Source organism: Rhodamnia argentea, chromosome 6, assembly GCF_020921035.1.
Source record: "Rhodamnia argentea isolate NSW1041297 chromosome 6, ASM2092103v1, whole genome shotgun sequence".
NCBI lineage: Eukaryota > Viridiplantae > Streptophyta > Magnoliopsida > Myrtales > Myrtaceae > Rhodamnia > Rhodamnia argentea.
Genome location: NC_063155.1, coordinates 19,316,810 through 19,341,214, shown reverse-complemented (window position 1 = coordinate 19,341,214; position 24,405 = coordinate 19,316,810). Strand labels below are relative to the sequence as shown.

Sequence of the window (24,405 nt, the reverse complement as noted above, 5' to 3'; positions counted from 1 at the left end):
ACTTTTTGTCGATCATGCATGTCACTACATTCAAGCTAGAGGCAAAGCAATTGAGCTCAATTTGACAGAGGACTAGACTAGGCTTAGTTTGGATTTTTCGGCAGTCAAGAAGGAGTGTGTGCCGAAAATTAACAAGGCTATTGAAATAATTTTGAGCTTAAATCAGCCCATTTAATGTTTAATTTGGGAAAATCCTTTTAATTAAAACTATCCATTAATTGAAAAAAAAAAAAAGGGCTTCATGGATGAATATTTTATCTCCGGATCAAATTGCGATTATCACAAGTTGAGGGACAATTTTGCAAATAATGAAAATGACACGTAAACCCTAGCTCACCATTATAAATACACACGTAGGGTTTGCATTGAGTGGGGGCCCAATAAAATTCCACATACGGCAGATTTTGGTGACGGAGGGAGAGGCGTCGCTCATCGTTCTGAGCATACAAGAGGCCACTTTTATTGAATACACGGAAAGGGTGAGAAGAGGCAACACAAGAAGAAAGCCGGCGCAAAAAAGTTCACAGGCGATTCTCAAAAGCACGCCATTGGAGAATAGAGAGAGCACGAACGGGGGCTGTTCTTGAAGAGAAAAAGAAATATAATATGGGAAGAAGGAAGATAAACGGTGGGACTTTGTCTCATTGTGCCAAAAACTTGATAAAGGAGGATGCATGTAGGGGACGTTGGGGGAAGCTTTGATTGTTCTTTTTGTTGTTGTTTACTCTCCACCGCCCTGCTTCATCAAGTCCACGCTATCAATTCCGGAACAGCCACGATAAGAGAGGTGAGGAGGGGACAAAAAAGCAAGTTTATTTTCTGACTTTCTGGCAGGTTACACATGGACGGACAAAGGTTTGGAAGAAGAGAAGACTTTGACCAGTCACTTTCCTTTGGGGTTCAATAAGACGCGCACAAAGAGAAGCTCCTGTGTAGGCCAGAGACCGTGGCCTCCCACTTCGAAGACATCCACGCTTGAACACACGAGAGAAGACGAAAGGAAGGTGTTCATGTTTTGTAGCCGAGGTGCTCTCGTCTTTATTTTATTTTAATTTCTACTTGTAGGCGAAGAACTCTACAAATTCTCGAGGATGGTCCATCGCATCAATAATGCACGTGGCCTATCCTGATTGCGAGTCTACTGCTGGACGTCCATGAACATCTCTAGGAACCACAGCCAGTTCACTATCCAGCCGCTGAGTCCACCACCGTCGACGTCGATCTTTCCCTCGTGGTTCCCAAATTTTATTTTACTACCTCTTAACCATGAATTTACGTTATCTATATCATCGTCAAAAGTGGTTATCAACAGTCCAGTAGTTCCCTCTTGGTTACTTAACTGATCAATATGGCTGTGGGTTTAGAATTGTTCTTCTTTGATCTTTAATCACGAAGGCTTCATGGTCTCCCGCTTTTTTTTCAATGATTATTCTTGTCTCGAAGATGTTTCCCTTTACTTTAATTTTGTTGACAGGTTCTGAAGAGTTCACGGCACAACAAGAGTGGGAAGTTGGTGAGGAACTTGGAGATTGATTGTAACGGTGGAAGTTATCTTCTTCCCAAAAAATCTGCATGGGGAGAGTCAGTGAAACATATTGTGGAGTCCTATCGCCTTTCTAGTTCTTGCAGCGACGTAAACCAGTCACTCTGTCTGTCCCCAGGCACTACCGAAGCCGTGAGCTTCCTCCCGTCGTTCGAGCCGCAATCTGCACGTCTTGTCCGAGATTCAAATTTGGCAATCCGATTGGCCTCCTTTTCGATTTGGGTGTTCAATCTTTGAACAAAGTTCGAATTAGGAAATCGCAATCGCAAGATAAGGTAAAATTCTATCCCTTGAATGTTAAGATTATCTTGTTTTCCTAATTTGATTTATTTGAATTATTCGAGCATATCTACAAGAAAGACTGTTGCTTAATCATGCATGTTTGAAGTTTCTGAATAAATCTTGAGATGTCATGCTTATCTTTTTAGAATTCCTGGCATATCTTGTGGTAGTTTTATTTTGAGAAATCTTGATCTTGATCATATCCGATAAGATATTTGTATTTTCTCAAAATTTAAGTATATCTTCGATCAAACTTAAGGTTTTCAGAAATATCGAGCATATCTTTTTGAATTGGGATAATTATCAAGATATTCATTGAAAATCTTAAGATAACTTTTCTAAAAGATGTTGATATCCTTTGTGGATAGGAGCTTATCTCCTTGAAAATTCTAGAATCCTCTAAGGATTTTCGAAAATTTAATAAATATTTGCACATCTTTAAACAAAACTGCCTATAATGTATGCTCCTTGGTGCCTAGTCCCGTCGGAAAATTAAATCACACGCCACGCCCATGATCTTATGGGATAGGATGGTGATTTAAATATAGAAATTCGTATTCTGCCCTTTGGCGAGAAGGGACGTTGTATTTCTATATATTTATCCGCATACTAGCTCGAATCTTCGAGGATGTAGCGGATAAAATCTCGCTCCGGCCCGGATCTTCAGAAATGAGAAGATTTATCGGAAAATCGGATTTAAGGGTATATTATGGGCATTGTTGTTTAATTTTGTTCAAATTCATCTACTTCAATTCAAAAATTCGAAAAAGTAAAAAAAAGGAAAATTCGAAAATAAAAAAAGGGAAATCAAAATCACAAATCATCAATCGGGAAAAGGCATTTTCATGAAATTTGGTACCGAAAGGGTGTTAATTAAAAATTAACATAACCAAGTCCCCGAACCCTAAACCTCTGGTTAGCAGAAAATAAAGTATTCTCCCGTACTTTATTTAGGTATCTAATCTATCTACCAAAAAAGATTAGTGGCGGCTCCTAAATTAAAAATCAAACCTAAGTTGCGAATTGGTAGGGCTTGGGAGAGTCTGTATTAGGTTAGTTAATTCATCTAATTAACCCAATAATTCATTAACCTAAATTAATTTTTAGGTCGCGACACTTTAGTGGACCACACCACACATTAATTTATACAAAGCCAGGACATTAGAGAATATTGCCTTTTGGTTGAGTTGAAGAAACCAATTGGACAAATTGCTATTCGACATGAAGCTTGCAAAAAGTTGCCAGTCAAGGAGGTGATTGCGTAGCTCTTAAGAAAAGCAGTGCGTAAGGAGATGATTATGTAGTTCATTTTCATCATGAAACCCTTGAATCTAACAGAAGTATCGATTCTTTCTTGGCCAATAACTCGGGCTAAGCATCTAAGTTAGGAACAGTTTTAGCGCTCAACATAAAAATGAGAGCTATCAACTGCTTGCAATTACATGCGTTTGCCTCTCTCTCTCTCTCTCTCTGTCATTGCCCCATTGCAAGAACTCAGCAGAGAATCCCTTCATCCTCTTAAGTCGTTTCAAGTCGAAGCTGAAGGTATCGAAACATCTTCCTCCATTACGTTTTCTCTTCCATGAATTTTCCGTTGACTGCCGTTTTCTTCGCCCACTGAGTCCACTTGTTTTTATGTTGCGCCGATATGTGCAGCTGCAGCTTATATTCTGGTGTCATCAGGACTAGTTTTGGCCTGCATTCCTCTTCATCCATATTCACAGACAAGTCAGCAAAATCTCGGTTCCTCTTGCATCCTTACAGAGAAGTCGCCCCTGGTATGTGTGTCATTATAATTTACCTTTTGGGTGCTATCAGGGCCTGCTTCACATTCACTCTCTTTGTTCGTAATTTGGTTCTATTGATGCAAACGCATGCTAACCAAACTTCCTCGATTTGATAGCAATGATACTAGGAAAAACGGATAGAACAGCAAGGACATGACTTTGCTGCAAAAAAATTGTTCATAAAATCAGGTTTTAGAACCTTTAGTTTCTGGTAAATCGGATGAGTCAGAAAGGTATATATCCATTCTTGTTAACATGGTTGATGGTAGTTCTTGAATTAGCTAGTTGATGTGATGCATTTATTGAGATATAAAACATAGTTATGAGGAGAGGAGGTTGATAACCCTTGATTATTTAGGATGTAATCATGCCATCCAATTTTGACAGGTGTACATGAACAATTTTTCCTCCTAATAAACATGTACCTGTTTTTGAAAATTTGTGGTCTCATGAATTATAAATTTCTCCAATCCTCTTCACTATAAACATCAGTGCCAGGTTTTCTTTATTTTTATTCTCTGCTTCACATGTGCACTAGATATTCTCTGTCTCACTTACAAGTCTATTAGACCGGGGCCAACCATTCCCATCCTCCTATTTGAGAATCATTAGATACTTCTTGTCATCCCAAACATCTGATGGGGCATTTTTTTCACCTTATATGCACTCAATAGAGGAATGCTGCAAAATATATTTACGAATGCCAAAAGCAAAAGCAAACTCTTCGGTGGGCCATAGATTGGTTTGCATTGCCAACTTTCAAACCTTTTGTTTTTTGTTTTTTTGTGGTTTTTGAATTCAAGGAAAGTGATCATACCACGCGCTCAAATGAGTCCACCCGGTCAAATGAGTACGATTCTTTTTCGGCCAACAACCTAAGTGCTGGTCAAATCTTCTATTAGCAATTCACCAATTTGAGACCTATTTTTTTTCAACCGCTGGAGGTTGACAATTGCATTAATTGTTTCGAAAGTTCCACTATGCTATACAGTTTGCCCCCTACGGGTTCCAATTTGTAATAGCAACACTCGTCTCTCCCTGAAACGTTTCTCCGAGAATTGGCATTACAAATGCTTACAAAGTGTTTCGATAAATTAAGGTTTTTTTTCCAAGTCCGACCTACACCGCGGCTTTGTTCAACCACTAGGAAGCGTAAACACGAAATTTCCTGTTTCTCTTCCTACAGGAATGCTTTCAAAAGGTATTTGACAAGTCCCGATGTTCATAAATTTGGTGATTTGCATGCATTCGGCTGGATTAGTCTAATTTTAAAAGGTCAAGTACCCAATGTTTTTTAAATCAAAAATACTTGTTGAGAAAGAATATGCTTCTTTGCTTTCTTCTATTTAGGACGAGAAGATTCCTTAGATGAAAATGTGGAGTCCGTAGAAGAAGCACATGCTTTTACACACGCACATATATATTAAAGGGACAACAATGATCCCACTTTTCAAATGCCTCCAAAAAAGCACTCACTCTTAATTGACAATTAAAATGGTCACCTTTTCTCTAAATGAATTACATGGCAATTGAGGTGATAAATGACGCTCATGTAAATTGACGTGTCTTTTTTTATTATAAAAAATAAAAAGTCCAATTATATTAAGATTCATCAAAGGGAAAAGTAAAACAAACTAGAAGCTGCAAGAGGGGAAGGGATGTGACCGGTGGTGGTGGCCACGCCACCATCAAGGTAAGCATGGCCACAACCGCAGCCACGTCGCTCTCGGTGCTCTTTTCGACTTCGGTGGCAGGGTTGCTCGGGACAGGTTGTTTGGTCTTGTCTTGCTTGGCCTCACCATCTCTCTTGTCACTCGCAAAAGATCACAACTCCTCCCAAAGAGATCACACAAGTGGTGGCCGGTGATCACCATCAAGACCGCTTGCAATCCTTGCCTCATTTGATTTCACGCTATTTTGCTTTTGTGTTTGTTTCCCTCTGCAATTTGACAGGAAGAAAGAGAAGGAAAATGTGACATTTGCTTTTGCTTCAAGATTCTGTTTCCATGTTTTCCGTTTCTCTTCGATAAAAATCATCTTGTTTGGTAGTTCTTAGTATAGAAATGGCCTCGCGCAATCCCATTACAATTAAGATGAATACAAGAACTAAATTAAAGAATAAACAATCTAAGCAAAGTATTATTTTACGGACCAAAATTACAAACTTAATCATTTTACAAAAGTTAATCTGTCATAGTTTAGACAAAGTATGGTTAATTAATGTTCAATTGATATTTTAGTCTATTAACAATAAAAATAGAAGGTGAAGAGGAGACTAGAGAGAGGAAAGTAGGGTGAATTGGTGATTGACATTGTTTCCTAATGTAGAAGGTCATTTTGGTCAATTGATAATAAAATATTTGTACCAGGCCAAAAGGAGGTAAAGATAGTTTCACCCTATTTATTTTAATTAAAGAAAAAGTAACCGCGTATAAAGTTTTATTGAGAATATTTCACATTTAAATATAACTATTTAAAAAAAATCTCTTTTATATATATGGGTGACAAGTCACCTGCTAAGCTCTAAGAAGCACCGGCTGTCAAAATAAGTGGTGGATGGTACAAATCTGAAAATAACTATAGGGTACGTAAGAAGTACACCGCATCTTGTAATTTCTAACCTCTTACCTATTGCTTTCTTGGATTTAAAGAAGAAATTATGGGTGAGGCACTTGCTACCTCCGTTGCATCGAAACTCGGTGAGTACCTGATTGCTCCCATTGGACGCCGATTTGAGCACGTGCTGTTCTAGAAGAGCTACGTCAAAGATCTCAAGGAAGGAGTCAAGGATCTGAAGAATGCAAGGGAAAGGGTGCAAAGCTCCGTTGATAAAGCCACGTATGATGGGAAACCTATATACCCTGATGTTAAGGATTGGCTGCACAATGTGAAGAAGGAGACTGAGGAAGCAGAAAACCTATTAAGAGATGGTGAAAGTGCAAAAGATGCTTGCTTTTGTGGGTGGCTTCCCAACCCGGTGGTGCGCCATCCAATTGGCGGGAAGGTGAAGAAGATGAATCAAGTCATTCAGAAGCTCCACGAAAAAAGTAACTTCACGGAGATCCACTACGAGAATCCTCCTATAGGAATTGTCGCTGCTACCACTCCCACTGCAGGAGATGTTGACAGCAAAGAAGATGTCCTAGAGTCCAGGGCCAAAATCATGGAGGATGTAATGAAGGCTGTAGCCGACGACAAGGTCAGCGTGGTTGGGGTGTGGGGTGCAGGTGGGGTTGGCAAGTCCAAGCTTTTGGAGGACATTGAAAGGAAAATTAAGGAGCAGAAGCTGTTCGATGTGGTCACCACGGCACAAGTATCACGCAATCCAGATCTGAAAAGAATCCAGGGAGAAATCGCTTATGCATTGGGTCTCAAGCTAACGAATGAAGAACCTACTCGTGTGAGAGCAGATCGTTTGTGCACGAGGTTGAAGAATGATTCCGAGAAAAAGATTCTCATAATTCTAGATAATCTGTGGAAGAAGCTAGAGTTGAAGGAGGTTGGAATCCCTTTCGGAGATGATAATAAAGTAAGAGGCTGCAAGCTATTGCTAACCTCTAGAAACCTAGAAGTTTTGCGCTCGGACATGGGCTCCGACCGACATTTCCAACTCAATGAGTTAAAGGATAGAGAAGCCCGAATACTTTTTGAAAGAACAATTGGGGACAGAGTTAACGATCCTAAGGTTAAACCCTTGGTAGACGGAGTGGTCCAGAAATGTGGAGGCTTGCCTCTTTTGATTCTCTCGGTGGCAAAAAGGCTGAAGGATGGAGATTTGGCTGAATGGAGGAATGCTTTGACCAAAATAGAAGGGTCGGATGTAGAATCAATAGTGGAACAAAATTACAATGACTTAAAAGATGATAGGATGAGATCATTGTTCTTGGTCTGTGCTCTATCCTCTGGGAGAATCCGTACAGGGAATATCCTTTTCTACGGCATGGGTTTGGGTTTATTTAAAACATTCGCCAAGACAATCGAAAGCATTAAAGATAGGTTCAAAGAGGATCTACATATCCTGCAGCGCTCTTCTTTGTTACTGGATAGTGATGTCACGGAAGAGATACAAATGCACGACATATTCGTTGACGTGGCCATCTCTATTGCTTCCAAGGAATGGAATGCCTTGGTTGCAAAGAAGAACTGTGGGTTTAAAGAATGGACAAAGGACGAGCTTAAAAAATGCACTGCAATGTCCTTCCCTTGGGTTGGCATTGATGAGCTTCCTGAAGAAGTGGACTGCCCGAACTTGAAGATGCTTCTGTTACTCGAAGACAACCCGTCTCTCAAAATTCCGGAGTTATTTTTCCAATCTATGGAGAAGCTCCAAGTCTTGGAATTGGTTGGCTTATCTTTCAGCTCTCTCCCTTCGTCGATTGAGTTCCTTGAAAACCTCAAGTCACTATGTCTTGATAACTGCCATCTAGGGGATGTAACTCTTCTTGGAAAGCTCAAAGGATTGCAATGCCTAAGTTTCAGTGACTCTTCAATCACTCAGCTGCCCAAAGAAATAGGTGGACTGACCGAATTGAGAATTCTAAGCTTGGTAGGGTGCTCCAACCTCAAAGTCATCGGACCTGGTGTGCTCGGAAGCTTGGTTAGATTAGAAGAGCTGCGTATGGAAAATAGCTTTGATCAGTGGGAGGATGAGGATCAAGAACCACGAAGCAACGCCAGCCTAGCTGAGTTGAAGAACATGAAAAACTTGAGCACCTTATCCATTTCTATTCCTCGTTCTGTCAATCTCTCAGGAGACTTGCCATTTGGGAATCTGAATGAATATATTATCCAGATTGGGGACGTTTGGGATTGGTCAGATGAAGTCCTGGAAGACAGAAATTTAAAGCTCAAGCCAGATTCAGGCAAGCTTCTTGATGAAGAGTGGGTGCAGAGATGTTTGCGGATGACGCAAGATCTCCACTTGGATGGTTTGCAGGATGGCCACAATAGCATTCATAGTTTGTGCGAGGAAGGTTTTCAGGAGTTGCTGCAGCTTCATGTACGAAATAGTCCCTCCCTTCAATATATTGTCCACTCCACAGAGTATGATCAGTGCAAGGCATTTACGAAATTGGAAAAGTTGTTTCTTGAGAATCTAAACAATTTGGAGAAGATTTGTCATGGTTGCCTTGCCCCAGAATCCTTCAGCAAATTAAAGATTGTGAAAGTGAAAAATTGCCATGAAATCAAACATTTGTTTCCTTCGCCCATGATGAGAATATTGTTGCAGCTAGAAGAAATTGAAATAACCACATGCCACTTGATGCAACAACTTGTCGGGAATGCTGAGGCAGATGAATACATAAATGAAATAGATGAAGATGCCAATACGAAGTCTTGCAAGTTACGTAGGCTGATGTTACAAAACTTGCCAGAGATGACGAGCCTCTGTAAAACCAGGGACCACTCAGTGGCATTCTTCAATGAGCAACAGGTAAATTTCATGCTTTCTCAAATAGTCACGTTCCCATTTATTAAGACCGTCCTAATTGGAAGAGACCTTCTCCGACTAGACTTCTGCTGCATGAGTTACAAACATGGATATTGTCTTCAACTGAATATGTTAATAATAGGAAAGCACTTGTTTAAGCATATGTTAGTTCATTACTCAATTCGCAATACTCTCAATAATGACATCTAAGAAAGACAGACAAAATAACGTAAAGCCAATTTCCTCCATGCCTTTGAAAGGTATCAGTTGGAGTCCCACACATTTTTGCAGTGTTTAAAAAAAATTGACTCATTGATAAGGCTTTTTTTTTTTTTTTGGGAATTCTTTGAAGAAAAATGCCAGACTCAGATTACACCTCTTAATCAATTAAAGTATCATTTTCATCGGTTTGTCGATTACAAGCCCTTTCAGTAATGTTCATTTTTATGTTTAATGTTGTTCTTTGTCTTTTAACTTAATATGTTGGTAATTCATGATCATTTGGTTAGAAATAACTGAGATGGTTTTTTTTTACGTTATTGTTTGTGATATTATATAAGACCACAACTAATGAATAACAAGAATGAATCGAGTCTATGCCATTAATTCTTAAAATTTAGAAAGCACAAAATGTGAGGGTAAATTCAATTACCTCAATAACTTAGGGATTATGGCCCTCTCCTGTCATATATATAGTACAATCCCAGTACATAATCGGTAAATGATAAGTCAAGCGGAAAAGTTGATAAAATTCTAAGAAGATAAAAGGTAAAATTCAAAAAACACTACCCACCGTTTTCTTCCATCTTCTTCAAATCTATTACACGAGATCCTTTTCTTTGTTAAATTTTGACATGCAACGCGTGTTCATAATTTTTAGTTACAAGCATTGTGAGATTATGTGGAGTTATTCACTCCTCACAGATAAAGAAAAATCAATGCATATGCCTTCATAACGTGATTCTCTTGACTTTTGAAGGTTTCGTTGCCCTGGTTGGAGTCCATGACACTGTCTCATCTTCCCAAATTGGAAGATATATGGAACTCGCAATTTCCTTCAGATGTGACCAACCTAAAATTTCTGAAGGTAGAGGATTGCGCGTTCCTCTTGAGCATCTTCCCATCAAATTTGGTTATAAAGCTACAGAATTTGGAAGCTATAGCCATTGAAAGGTGTCACTCAATACGGGAAGTATTCAACCTTGAAGGACAGACAGCCAATGAGGATGTTGAGGTTCTATCGCGATTAACCATATTAACCTTGAGTGACTTACCAAGGTTGGGACACATATGGAGCAAGAATCCAAGAATAGGCTTGTGTTTCCGAAACTTAAGGGCACCGAAGGTGCAGAACTGTGAGAACTTGAGGTTTCTTTTTTCTTCTTCCACGGCCAAAACGCTCCATCAAATAAAAGAAATAGAAATAGCGAGTTGTAAACTATTGGAGGAAATTATAGATGCGGAAGAAGAAGAATCAAAGGAAGCTGCATCCATCGACACTTTACAGTTCCCTATGTTAACCTCTTTAACTCTCGAAGAATTGCCAAATCTCAGGACATTCGCTTATGGGATGTACCGTATTCATTGTCCAACCTTAACAAGACCGAGGATATCTGGATGCCCCAAAATGATGACATTCTCTTCCTTTGAAGAAAAGAAACAATCGACAAGAGCTGATACAGATTTACAACAAGGGGTTGGTGGTGTCAACTCTAGCTTGTCCTTGCCTATACTCTTCGATCAAAATGTGCGTAAATATCTCTGGTATTCTCTATTTTATGTTTATCATAGAAATTATTCTCCTTAATTGTAGTCCTATCCCCGAGGAAGCACTTATATACTCTGTCTATCAGCATGTCCTTTAAAGCCTCTTGCTATTCCATGCATATGTTATTTTTCTATGACAATGGTATGATCTTGGGTAACCAACTTCATTCTGGAGAGTACATTATAAAGTACATTATCATGGGTAACCAACCTCATCCAAATCAGGATTTTAGGAGTTCGTTGTCGAGGAACTAACATATGATCCTTTCATACAGGTTCTTTTTCCAAGCTTGGAGGAGTTGACCCTCGTGTCGATGTTTGGGTTGATGAAGATATGGCACAATGAACTTTCTGAAGAATCGTTCCGCAAACTGGCTTCCATCACCATCCAAGATTGTGAAAATTTGTCTCATATTTTTCCATCAGCTTCAATAGACAGGTTCCAGAGCCTGAAAATGATTGAGGTGGTCAAGTGTGCCTCTTTGGAAGCATTAATAAAGCATATTGATGTCAATACTAATGAAAGGCAAAGACGTTTGGTCTTCTCGGACTTTAAAGAAATGAAGTTGTGGGACCTGCCGAGGCTGAATGCGTTCGTGACAAGCAGCACCAAAGCAACATTAAGTCTTCCTAGTCTGACTAATGTTAGCTTGCGCAATTGCCACAGTTTGAGATGTCTATTCACCAATGACACATCTAGGACTCTTGATAAACTTGAGATGCTAGATGTTTTTGGTTGCAATAACATGCAGGACGTAGTCCCCAAGCAAGAAAGTGGAAAGCGAAAGTTGAAGGCAGTGAAGTTCTCTCATTTACATACATTGAAGCTTTCTTACCTTAAGAGACTGGTTAGTTTCAGCTCAGGAAGTTGTCCATATGAGTTTCCCTCCCTTAGAAAGCTCACGATTTTGGAGTGCACTGAACTCAAGGCATTCATATTGAGGCAGCCAGCGACAAACGCCGGTTTCGATGAAAGTCCACATTCTTTATTTGACGAGAAGGTTTTCCTCTTTCCTTCATCTCCCCTAAATCGGTGCTCGTCTGATTTGATTTATTCTTTGTGATTCTTCGGATACAAAAGCAACTTTGCTTGAATGCCATTCATTGTGACTTTAGCCATGTGATGCTTATGCAGGTTGTATTTCCCAAATTAGAAGAGCTACGTTTAACGGGAATTCAATCAAGAGGACTTTGGGAGAATGAGATGCCTGATGAGTCCATTTGCCACCTAAAGGTCCTTGAGGTGAAGCAGTTTCCCAACCTATTGAATGTCATTCCTTCATTCATGGGGAAGAGGCTGCTCCGTAGTGTGGAGTACTTGACAGTTGAGGAGTGCCCATGTGTAAGAAACCTTTTTACAATGTCTATGGCAAAAAGTCTGGTACAACTCCAGTATCTTGTTCTAGGTGGTTGTGGAGAGATAGAGTACATTGTTGCCAGAGAAGAGGAGAGACTTGAAGAAGTAGCTGACATAATTGCAATTCCTCAACTTGTCACTCTTTATCTTCACAACATGCCAAAACTCAAAAGTTTCTGCAATGGGAAGAGTATATCAGAATGGCCCTCATTGAAATGGTTCACCGTTGAAGATTGTAAAGCTGTGGAGGTGATCCTAGGAGATGCCAGTTGCAATCAACTAGAGGGCAGCGTTCCAACAAAACAACCGCTTTTGTTGGTCGACCAGGTTTGCACTTATTATTTTTAATGGCATATTTACTTTCTTGTCCTTGATGGTTTGAGCTAGACTATGTAAGGGTCTATGGGGTGACTTCTGCTAACCTTTAGTCTTCTCTTTTAAGTGTTTGACCTTTATTGCATTACCTCTCAAAGTTATTTCTTTAAATATGAAAATGTCGACACTTATTTCAAAACTTTGTCATGAGTTTTAGAAACTTGGTAAATTTTTGTTATATCAATGTAAATTTTCATTTGTACTGCAACTGAAATGTAAACATTGGTGAAACGTTAAGCTCTAATTAACATCTTTTAACTAATTTAGAGTCTAGACAATGTTAAAGAGGTCAATTCAAATTTGAAATCTTATTTAATATAAGATCAAGGGACAACAACATCATGAAAAATTGTCAGTTCGGACTTAAGTCCTCAAAATTCATTTTGCATGCATTTAAGTGGCGTGGCGTGCAAGACTTGTTAAATCCATCCATTTCTTGTAGATGAATAGCTGCATTTTTATTTAGTCTTATGTGGCGGTTAACGCAGTGGTGGAGGTTCTTTAACCATTGCCACGATAGAAAAATTAAAAATTAAAAATAGACAGAAAAAAAAAAACAACTCTAACAAAAGAATATGGAAACTACGAAAAAAATGTTATGCGAGGGATTGCAAGTCAAAAGGGGGAGGAGCTGCATGCTGCTCTCCAATGAGGGCCGACAACCCTCGCCAGTTCACAGCGAGGGCGAGAGACACTTGCTGGGGTCAAGTTAAGGGCCGTCAACACTTGCAAGGCCACCAGAGCAAGTGATTCCCTGCTAGTGGTCTTCCAAGGTGTTACGTTCATCCAAATTAGTTAGTTGAATTTTATTGGATCTATTAAATTCTCACCAAAATTGTCGAGATCTTCTGTCTGATCCTTAAAAATTAAGTTTCATCTCTTCAAGATTATCAAGGTTCTATTAAACACAATGTTAAATGTATATTATAGAAATTTAAGCTATCCACGTAAAAATATTATGACAAAATCCATTTAGGAGAATTGAAATTTGTTTTTTTTTTGGGGGAAAGGGGGGGGAGAGTTGAATTTAAGGTGTGGCATATGGTAAAAGATAATAGCATGCATTTAGTTTTCTTTTCTTTCAATTCTGTCTACTGTGATTTTTCTTGTTCTTGAAATTAAGGCTTTCGAGTCGGCTCTAATGAATTAAAATGGAAAATAACAGGTTGAGTTTCCTAATATGGAGTTGATGAAGATCTCGCACATGAATAACGTGGAGAAGATATGGGTTGATGAGCTTGCATTAAATGCCTTTAGCAAACTCAAGATGCTAATAGTGGAGTACTGTGAGAAACTTTCATCCATATTTTCATCCGAGTCTATCCTCGCAAGATTTCAAAACCTAGAGAAGTTAGTCGTGACCTATTGTGGTTCCTTGGAAGTGGCATTTCAAGTCCAAGAACTCAGTTTTAGCCAAGCTCATTCCACAAGCACTTTTCAAATGAGAGAAATAGTTTTGATACGACTTCCAAATATGAAGCAAATGTGGAGTGGACTTCCTCGACCAGCTCTTACCTTTGGGCAATTACGAACTTTGAAGGCTGTAGGGTGTGAGAGTCTCAAAAGTTTATTCCCAAGTTCGGTGGCGAAAAATATGACACAGCTTGAAAATCTTGAAGTGACGGATTGTGGGGTGGAGGAAATTATAGCAGAGGAAGACGGAGGAGCAGGGACTAGTGCGGAAGATCTCTTCTTTCCTCGATTGACCTACCTGTGGTTATTTGACTTGCCAAAACTGAGGAGCTTCCACAGGAATAGTCATACTTCAACTTGGCCGCTCTTGAAGAATTTGCAGCTGAAACACTGTGGCCAAATGAGGTCATTCGCATTCGCCAGTGAAATCCAAAGCTGGCAAGGTACGACTATCAATCAGACCCGAGCTCCGCTCTTTTGCGTAGAAAAGGTAAAATCCTTGATTCTAGCTCTTGACCCTTGTCTTCGTTGGTTTAGGGGCATATCTCTCGGTGCTAGTAAATCTAATTTGGAAATTGAATTGATCGAATATTTTACCTAACAGGAGCTAAGTGTTCTTAGAATTGAGAAATTAACATTCTTCAAATTAAGATAGCCACTGATATTACCCTTTGGCCAGGTTCTTATTTTCTAGGTTTTGAAAAGTACAAATGTCTTTGTACTTTTAAGATCACCAACTACTTTAATAATCTGCCAACGTCTATTCCAGTAACTTACGAACACCATTGTAATTAACTAATATTCAGTCGAATTTACCAGCTTGATTTGATTGGAATGCTAGAACACCTGTTTATTTTTGGCTATGTACGATTGGCTTGCTTCCTAGATTATCTGACTCTTAATTTTTTATAGTTAGATTGAATAATTTGTCCTAATTGTTTCCTCAAATTCCTGGAACATATTCTCTATCTTGCTTTTTCGCTTTTTCGCCTAGCTAGATCCCATCAGCTCCAAACTTATTCTTTTGTTCCTTTTGCCAATCATCAGTTCATGAATGCATTCTACTTATAGTTCTAGAAAGGTGAACCCATGCACTACGTATGATCTACTGCATAGAAATGAAAATTGCAGCTTACTTAATAGAGCGCAACATATTAAACATGGTAAAAGCCTGGCAGTTCTTGTTTAGTCATTGGGCCGTGGCTGTGGGGATTGACATGGACTTTGGCGGTCTAATTAAAATAGATTCCCTGTCCCCACAGGTTATTCCACAATTGGAGCAGTTGCCGTTAGCGAGGGAGGATGTCGAGATGATGCAGCATTACATCTTTGGCAATCTTAAGGAGCTGGCTTTGATCTGCCACCATGATGCAAATGTTGCTTTTCCCACCAACTTCCTTCTCCAGAGATTCCCCAATCTAGAAACGCTTATTGTGCACTGTAGTTCCTTTGAGGAGATATTTCCAGAAGATGCGTTTGGGCATAGGGGAGCCACTCCCAGTGGAGGACTATCTGACATTGAAAAGCCTCTCAAGGCAATTGGAAATCTGAAGCGACTTGAGCTGAGAACCCTATGGAACCTGAAGCAAGTCTGGAAAGATGGCTCATTGCTAGCTGAAATCCTCCAACAGATTGAATATCTGCATATTGGATACTGCCCAAGTATATCCATCGTATTTCCATCTCCAACTTCGTTGCAGAGCTTGACAGGATTGCAAGTAGAGAATTGCAATGGCCTAGTTCATATGGGGACTTGCTCCGCAATGACAAGTCTGGTGCACCTTAAGAGCCTAGCCCTAGGAAATTGTCCTGCAATGGAAGATGTGGTAACAGATGATGGAAAGGGAGTAAAGGAGATCTCTTTCCCCAAGCTGCAATGGTTGAAACTTGATGATTTACCAAGCCTTGAGAGCTTCTCTGCCACAAATTCCACCTTCATGTTTCCATCATTGATGAGTATTCTTGTGACAAGATGCCCCAAGATGAATATATTCTGCAAGGGTGCCTTGAGGACACCAGTACTAGACAAAGTATTCTTCTCCTACCAAGATAGTGAAGGGCATTGGGAGGGTGACCTCAATGCCACCATCAAAACCTTATCGGCGAGAAACAATCCACACAGAATTCCTTAAGTTTGGTAAATGCTTTCTGTAATGACAGATGTTATTGTAGACATTATTCCAGGGCTAAAGAGTTCTCCTTAATCTAATCAAATCCCAAGTCTCCACAATCCAAAAATCGTCCTCTGCAAGTTCCAAGTACTTGAACTTTTTTGTTTTTTTCTAGTTTCTACATTCCTAACCTGTTTAGTCCACCAGATGCCAGATCCATTTCCCTACAGTTTAAAGCTTCGGTAAGCTTCCAATGTGGTCGACATATTTAATGTAGCGCACATTTACATGGCTCAAGAATTTGTCGCAACTCTCTAATCAGTGTTCTGTCTCCAAAAAAGCTGGTCAACTGCAACTATGCGCTACTCTGTTTCAGGAACCAAGTCCTCCTTCGTGTGTAACCCTCGATTCTCTCAAAATACTGAATTTTGATGATGTTTTGCAGTTGATGGAAACCAACAAGATGGGAATTTGGCTCATCCCATACAGAAGAAGTCGCTTTCAAGATCTCCAGCTCTTCTTAATCATCATCTTGCGCAGCGGCGAAAGTCTCGAGGATCGCTTAGTCCATTTCTTCGTATATTTTCTTCCCTTTCGTTTTGAACTAAATGGCAACTTATCCGGTGGGGAATTCGCTTGATTGTCGTTTGGACATTTCATTGGATGGTGTAATGCTACCGGCGCACACAGCCATGGACTACCATTTTCTTGGCGGTTCGGAACGCAGGAATAAATTGCCTCATCCACTCGACTGTAGCTAAAGTGATTGTGCTCTAGCTTTAGAAGGTTTTAACCCGTATAACTTCCGGGAAGCGCATGTCACATTGATCTCCTTTAGGAGATGCAGGAGGAGCTCAGTACCCCAAGTTTGTCATCGGCCTGCATGGCAGACATGTTTTGGCAAACATAATGGCAACTTCTTTACTCAAGAAGGATTTATCGATTGTTCCAATGCTTTGCACTCCAAATTTTTTAAGTATTAGATTCTCTTTATTTTTCGCTTTACAATGGCACTAGATATCCTCCCTCTCACGTTTGAGTCTATTAAACTGGGACCAACCATTGTCAATTAATACATGATCTCCTTTTTCGAGCGTAATCAAAGATTTAATTACATCTCAAATACTAGATGTGGCATTTGTTTTCACCTCATATACGCACTCAAAATGGAATGCTTCAAAATGTAATTACTACTTCTCAATTCATCCAAAAAAAAAAAAAAAAACAAATTCTAACAAAAAAGCAAAAACTTTAGCAGCTAGCTTGGTTTGTATTGCCGACTTTCAATCCTTTTTTGTTTTGAGATTTAAGGGAAATGATCGCATTAAGCACTCAAATGATTTGAGTGAAATAAATTTCACAGGAGTTCACTCTATCCAATAAAATAGGCTTGTGATCTATTACAATGTGGCTAAAACATTTTCGACCATAGAGTAATTAACAGGGTTGTGATCTATTACAATATGGCTAAAACATATTCCAATTTTAGTCGACAAATTAAGTGATCTTTTTTTTTTTTACCGAATGAAAAATAAACAAATAAAAAATACCTAACAAAGAGCGATAAATAAAAGAGGAGGGGGCGGGGTGGCGGGGGGTTGGGGGCGAGGAGGGAGAGTGAGAGGCCAATTCAATTCGGCCCTGACCCATGAGGCTCAAGCTCGGGCAGCCCAGGTTTGGTCCAAATTCGTTCCGATCAGCTTATTTAAATAAGCCCAACCCATCTACATTTACTTAGCCCAAACCCGATTGGACCTAAAATCCCCAATCCCCAATATTGAAAGCCTCCAATTGAGTCAAGCTCAGAGCCCACAATTATGAAGCCGAAGCCCTTTGGCCCAACTCAAGAAGAATCAACAACCCCAGCCCCACCACCCCTTCCTTTTCTCTTCTGTTTCCCGGTTCTATACTGTTTTGATGAAGAAAAAAGAACCGAAATGATATGCTCTAAGATCGGATCGACTCTATTCGAGTGTGTGGTAGTGATTGCAGATGTCTAAACTCAATTTTGTTTGGATGCAATCTCCAATCTGAAGTCATTGTGCTCTTTTTCGGTTCATCCACTGGCTGCATATAATGTGCTTGATAGAATGACTAAGAAAATATGGATTAGAAATAGTTCGAGATTTTGCCTGATTGGAAGACACATTGATATGGATGGATTAGTATCGTTTGATTTGTCATTAGTCACGTTGGTAAGCGGGCTTTCCTATTTCTAAAATCTACAAGTTTAAATTGTCGCCCCTGTCCGCGTGCTATTTAGCAATTGTTCCCATGCAAGTTTGTGTCGCTGTCAATTAACGTGATCATATAGCACTCATCTAATCTAGCAAGGGGATTGAACGTCGAGCGTTAGTTGATTTTTTTCGCTAAAGTACACGAGATTTTTGTATAATCTAGCAAGGGGATTTAATTAAGCACGTGAAGTATTTAAAAATCACTTAGTAACAATACATCATTTTACATGCAAAGAGCAGCGATTTCTATCCAAGTTTTGATTGATATTTATGATTCCGGTATTGTCATCGGCAACTGCAAGCACACCGAGTTGACGACACGATCCCCTGAGGCCAAGTCACATTTCCTAGTTGATCCATTGAGTGTCACGATCTATATCTATATGACTATAAGGGAAGGGAGATAATGTTTTAAAGGAAATAATCTCTCTGCAATTAGATTATTCCTATGTGCAATGTATGTGGAATATTGCAATGATGATAACGATTTTGACTTAAATGTAATATGTTTGCAGTTACAAATCTAACAATTGATGGGAGAAGTTCTGTAGAACTCTTAAATCTTATTGGGAAAGTGCGATTGAGTTCTAAAAGTTTCATAAAGTGCAATTGATCCCGAGAAATTTATGCGTGTTTGTGTTTCCTTTGTTTTCTTCTCCCCCAAATTTGAGCTTGCTTAAAGGTTTTGATGAACTTTGATCAATGGATTCTTGCAGAGTGATCCAATGGTAGTTGTGTACTTGAGGAGAAGAGATTGGATGCTTAAGGAACTTGAGAGGATCAGAAGTCATATTGGATTGAAAAGGTTTATTTAACTTATCACTTTAACTGATCAACATCTGGCTATAAATTGAAAAGAACTTATTGCTCGTGATAAAACACCAATTGACATGGAAGGTTTCTTCAAACAATATTGCAATAGCTATATAACTCTATGGAAATGGTGACGATATTTTAACGGGAATAATCTATCTACATTTAGATTATTCCTGTGTGCAATCTAAGTTGAATGTTGCAATAATTTTAGCTTGATGATTAAGATTTTGAATTAGATGTAATACATTTGCAATTATGAATTGACCAATTGAAGGGATAAGTGCACGAAAAATCCTAAATCTTATCACAAAAGTGCGATTGAATTATAAAACTTTCAAAAAGTACAATAAATTTCAGCAGATTCCTGCGTGCTTACGTTTCCTCTATTTCTTCCCCCACAAAATTTGAGCTTGCTTAAAGGTTTACGAACTTTGATGATTGGGTGTACTTAGGAGAAAACATGGGATGCTTCAGGAGCTTGGGAGGATCAGAGTTACATTGGATAGGTTACTGTTCAGCGTTTGGTTATGGAATGAAAAGAACTTACATGGTACATATTTTTACTTTGGTTATAGGTCGACTTAACTTTTGGTTTTGTCTGCGTGCTGTCTAAAGTCTTTAACTTCCGTTAGAAATGTACAAGCGCATTTTTCTTGACACGGCAACTACGATACACATGTTGAAATTAAAAACATAATTATGAGGAGTGGAGGCTTATAATCCCCAATTGTTTACGATGTCATGATGCCATCCAATTGTGGCCAGTGGGCATGACCCCATTGGTGGATTATCTGTCCTCCTAATAAACATGCACCATTTTTAAAATTGTGGTGGATTATCTAACCTCCTAATAATCATTCAATACTTCTTATTCCAAATGTCCATTGGCATTTTTTTTTACCTCATTTGTGAACCTAATAAGGAATGCTTCAAAATATATTTACAAATGCAAAAAGACAAAAGAAATCTTCTGGGGGCCATAGATCGATTTGTATTGCTCAATGCTCACTGAAGCTGTATTTTTTTAAAAAAAAAATAAGACTGAAATAATTTTTGTAAAATTCATTTCACGTGAAGAGGCTCAAATTAACTAACAGAAGCTTCACATGAGTCTATACACTCAAATAGAATTGGCTCGTTATCAATTATAACAACAGCGGAAATCCCTAATTATGGGCCATTCATTAGCTCAGATATTTTCAAACATGGAATATTTGTGATGTGTGAATATATATAGAGATGTTCACACAATTAAGAAAAGACATGCATGACGATGAAGGAATTATTACTTAGGCTCTTTAGATAATATTTTCTCTTGTAGGAATCGAAGCTTAGAAAAATAAACGTTCATCTCATTCCACACACCTATAAGAGCAGAAAAAGAAAGGAAAAAATCTTATGGCGAGCTCATGTGAATTATTGCTCATTAGTCGAAACATGTCCAATCCTAGTCTAAGCGTAGATGATGAGAAGGGGTTGACGAAAACGGGTCGCTGTCAATTAACATGATTGATGTGTTGTATCCCTCGTCGTGTTCCTAAATGGTGCTTTCCTTTCCTTTCCACTTCGATCTGCGTGGCCACGCGGTCCAATTACAGAGAGGGCTAAGAAAATATCCTCAAAGCCTACAGTGGGTGTTCTGGGGGGTATTCTTGCAAATTAATAGGGAAGGGAATTGTTGTGGTGATCTTTTGGTCAACAAGATTTTCGTGTATACTTTGGGCTAGTGGTATAGAATTAAAACATTTAGAGAGAAGAAATAGATGGTTTCAAAATTTTATTTAAAATAATATAGAATTAAAATAAAAAAATTCAAGCCAAGTTAGATACTAAACATAAATAGCAATATACTTATATTCACATATGTACAATAAACTCTCAAATGCAGCAAGTAAAAGTTAAGAGATATAGAAATTTACACACGATATTTATAGTAGATCGGTTTTGACAAGGGCTACGTCTACTCTTCGCGCCATTAGCCTACTTGACTGGATTTCACTAATCAATCAATCTGAGGTTACATTAATAAGTATTGCTTAAACCCAAGCATTTCTTCCCGTGCTCAAGCAAATATAACTCTATATCACACACCTAAACACAGGCTGAATACCACCTCTCAAGGATTTATTATTGAACATTCATGGAAGACAAGTGTATAGGATTGAAGCTCTCTTTAAACTTTAAAACTTTTTACTCTTGATCTCTCTATGCTATTTGGGATCTAGATCTCCTTTTATATTCTTTTACTTCCAAACTAACCGTTGAGAATTTTCAGATGATCACTCTCCAGTATACTCGTTGGACAAGAATGTATAAAGAAGATTAAGAAACCGTTGAGTGATGAAATCAAAATCTCCATGACTTCAGTCACCTATATAATTTGAATCTAGATTTATATAGATAAAGTTCTTTATTTATGGAAGACATCTTATCTATCACAAGAAAGAAATCCAAGGCAGATCACTAGCCATTGTGAAAATATATGCGTTTGAATTTGAACGTTGCTTCTAAGACTCTCCTCAGAGTTTTAGCTCCTCAGCATCCGAGCTTCTTAGAGTCTGATCTCGTCCTGCGTCAACGTTAGAGTCAACCTCTAAACGCATACAAACTACATATATAATAACTAGAACTTCACTTGAGTTTCCATCCTTTGGTCCCTCAAGCATATTGGCAATCGTGATTGTACCTCATTGTTCACATATCCAAGATCCCTCCAAGTTTTACCGAATTTTCCATTATATGCTTGTTCATATTCTACTCGGGTATCTCCAGCTTATAGATACATCTAAGCCCAATACCTTGTTTACCATTCGTAGAGATCTCATAACCTTCAAGTACTCTATTAAGATAACATATGCATAACAACTTGTGTATTTTTCACCTGGTTCTACTCAACCAATAAATGCATTAGCAGCCTTTAATTATTTTTCCATATTCACGATGTCATAAAAAAAATTTCTTAACAATCTCCCCCTTTTTTATGATAAAAAATTGTGATCCAGATTTTGCAGATATTTTGATTCTAGCAAATAATGATGTTATAGCTTCAATCCAATTAATTCTTAATAAATTAGTATTAGCAATTTGTAAGGGTCGTTCTAGCTATGTATGAAATCCTCTATATATGTATAATTCTTTTAGTCTTGGGCTTAGTTATAACTTTGTTGAAGAAATTTTTTGGAATTTTGAATTAATTCTCCTTTGTTTGGTTTTGGGAAGTGGAAATAAATAAACTCTTTTTTTTTTCGGAGGATGTACTTCTATCAAATGCATCTATTTGTTCCTTTATCTCCTTTTTCGCCCAACTTTTCAGTTTTAAGAATGCTAATTTTAAGAATAAGTGATTGTCCTTCTCCAACCCATATTATTCAACTTAAGAGTGAATAGCTAATGCATTCCGCTTATTGAACGTAATTTTATCATCGGTCCGCAATCCTCGAATGTCGAAGGCATCCTTGGGATGGGTAAAAGAAATTTCCATCCAAGATTTAATAATTGATACACTATATATTTCTACAATGGTTGTGGATCGACTTAATTTTTTGTTTTATTTGGAGTAGAAAAATATAAAGATAGATGCTTCTCTCTTTTCTTTCCTTTCCTTTGATGTTCAAGTGTAGAAACTAGAAAGACGGCACTTTTTTTTGACAATTTTCTTTTTTTTCTAAATTTGTGAATTTCTCTTCTTTTTTTCGTTTTTTTTCTCCTTCTTTTACATCTTCAACCTTTTAGCAGCTCCTCTCCGCCACCACCAGCTCCTCCTGTGGCCGGCAACCTCGTTCAGATCTGAGAAGTTCACAAAGTTGCCTGCACTTCAACGCCTTCATCCTCGTAAAGCTCCTGATCTTCTCACTTTCGCCAGGACCCTCTTTTCCGCCGTCTCTTTCGTGAATCTCCGCCGGCTCTCTGGTGAACTTCAATGGGATACCCTTGTCTTTATTTATGTGCTTTATTTTTTTTTTCCTTTCTTTTTTCCCAAGTGAAAGCGAAAATGGCCATGAAAACGACTTGCATTCTATTATGCTCTAATGGCGGTCTTCAAGTTGAAACTATTCCTCAATCAGTGAAACTCAAAGTCTGGAATATTTCAGATTTTTTTATGTCTAAATTTTGTGAACATCGAAACAGCGACGCTGCCGAACTCAAACTCAAATTAGTCGTCCGGGGCGTGCTACGAAACTTCCACGTTGAGAACACTAATTTGAGTTAGTGACTCCATCATGCCATTAACACAGGGAGCGAGTCATTAATTACCAAATCTGATCGAAGGAGATGAGGAGGTTAATGAGGATCAAGGCTTTGAAGTGCAGGTCTTTGTGCTCTTCCGAGATCTGGGTACTCGCCACTGCAAGAGGAGCTGATGGCAGAGGAGAGCGAGGAAGAAGAACAGTAGAAGGAAAAAGGCTAAAGAAAGGGAGAAAAATTGTAAAAATTGTTAACGTTAGCATCATCCCCGCTTAGCTACGCGTGTAAAAATTGTTCCCTTCAGCATCGAAGATGGACGCTGATTAGACTATCACGTTAGTGATTTTCAAATAAAATTAATCGAGCTAAATTACAAATCGTCAAAAAATTTAATATTAAAATGATATAATTAAAAGGTTTAAAATTTAATAAGATAACATATAATAAATTTATAATTTTTTATACTATTTATTTTCAAATTACAGTAATGTCGCATACTCTTCAATCATTTTTCTGGGATCAACGTCACAAAGATTTGCCAACCATCACTGTCGGTTGTCCATATGCACGAGCACTTTCTGATCGATAGGAAAATGACAATAATGTAAATCATCGTGGGCAAAACCAAAAGTAGTGGCAGACAAAAGTAAAAGCACACTAATTGCGATCATGTCAAATCCTCGAGTCATTTTTCTAGGATCAGCATCACCAAGCTTTGCCAACCATCGCTGCCAGAGCTGTCCATATTCATGAGCCTGAGGTCCTGTGAGAATTGCAATGAAACTGATAGATTCTTCAATTCTTGTCTTCATTCAACCTGTTGTAGGAGTCAAAGTCTTACAGAAAAGGTTGAGGGCATCACGGACTTTTACATGCCTCAATAAAGCGACCACATTGGCATCCTGCAAAGATGCTAAGAGAAGGAAAATGTGACATTTGCTTTTGCTTCCTGATTCTGGGAAAAATTTCGAAAAAGAGCTCAATGTGCCTTTATTTTTTTTAAATAAGACTCAAAAATTGATATTATTTCAAATAAAAGCCTAAAGTATCCTCATTATCTCAAATAAAAACCTAAAGTAGATATTATTTCAAATAAAAACA

The 24,405-nt window shown here is 38.5% G+C and overlaps 2 protein-coding genes across 2 annotated transcripts in view; both read left to right on the top strand.

Moving 5' to 3' along the window:
- Window positions 1-24,405, top strand: part of LOC115751677 (protein BONZAI 3-like) — a 1,030,407-nt gene that overhangs the window by 49,154 nt on the left and 956,848 nt on the right. The gene's annotated exons all lie outside the window — the stretch shown is intronic.
- LOC115734373 lies at window positions 6,287-23,512 on the top strand. The gene is made up of 11 exons (XM_048280724.1): window positions 6,287-9,046; window positions 10,023-10,790; window positions 11,086-11,811; window positions 11,946-12,494; window positions 13,708-14,445; window positions 15,218-16,025; window positions 18,819-18,877; window positions 19,020-19,108; window positions 19,572-19,669; window positions 22,855-23,028; window positions 23,430-23,512. Exons 1-11 carry the CDS (start codon window positions 6,626-6,628, stop codon window positions 23,510-23,512), a joined length of 6,513 nt encoding a protein of 2,170 aa, XP_048136681.1. The 5' UTR covers window positions 6,287-6,625.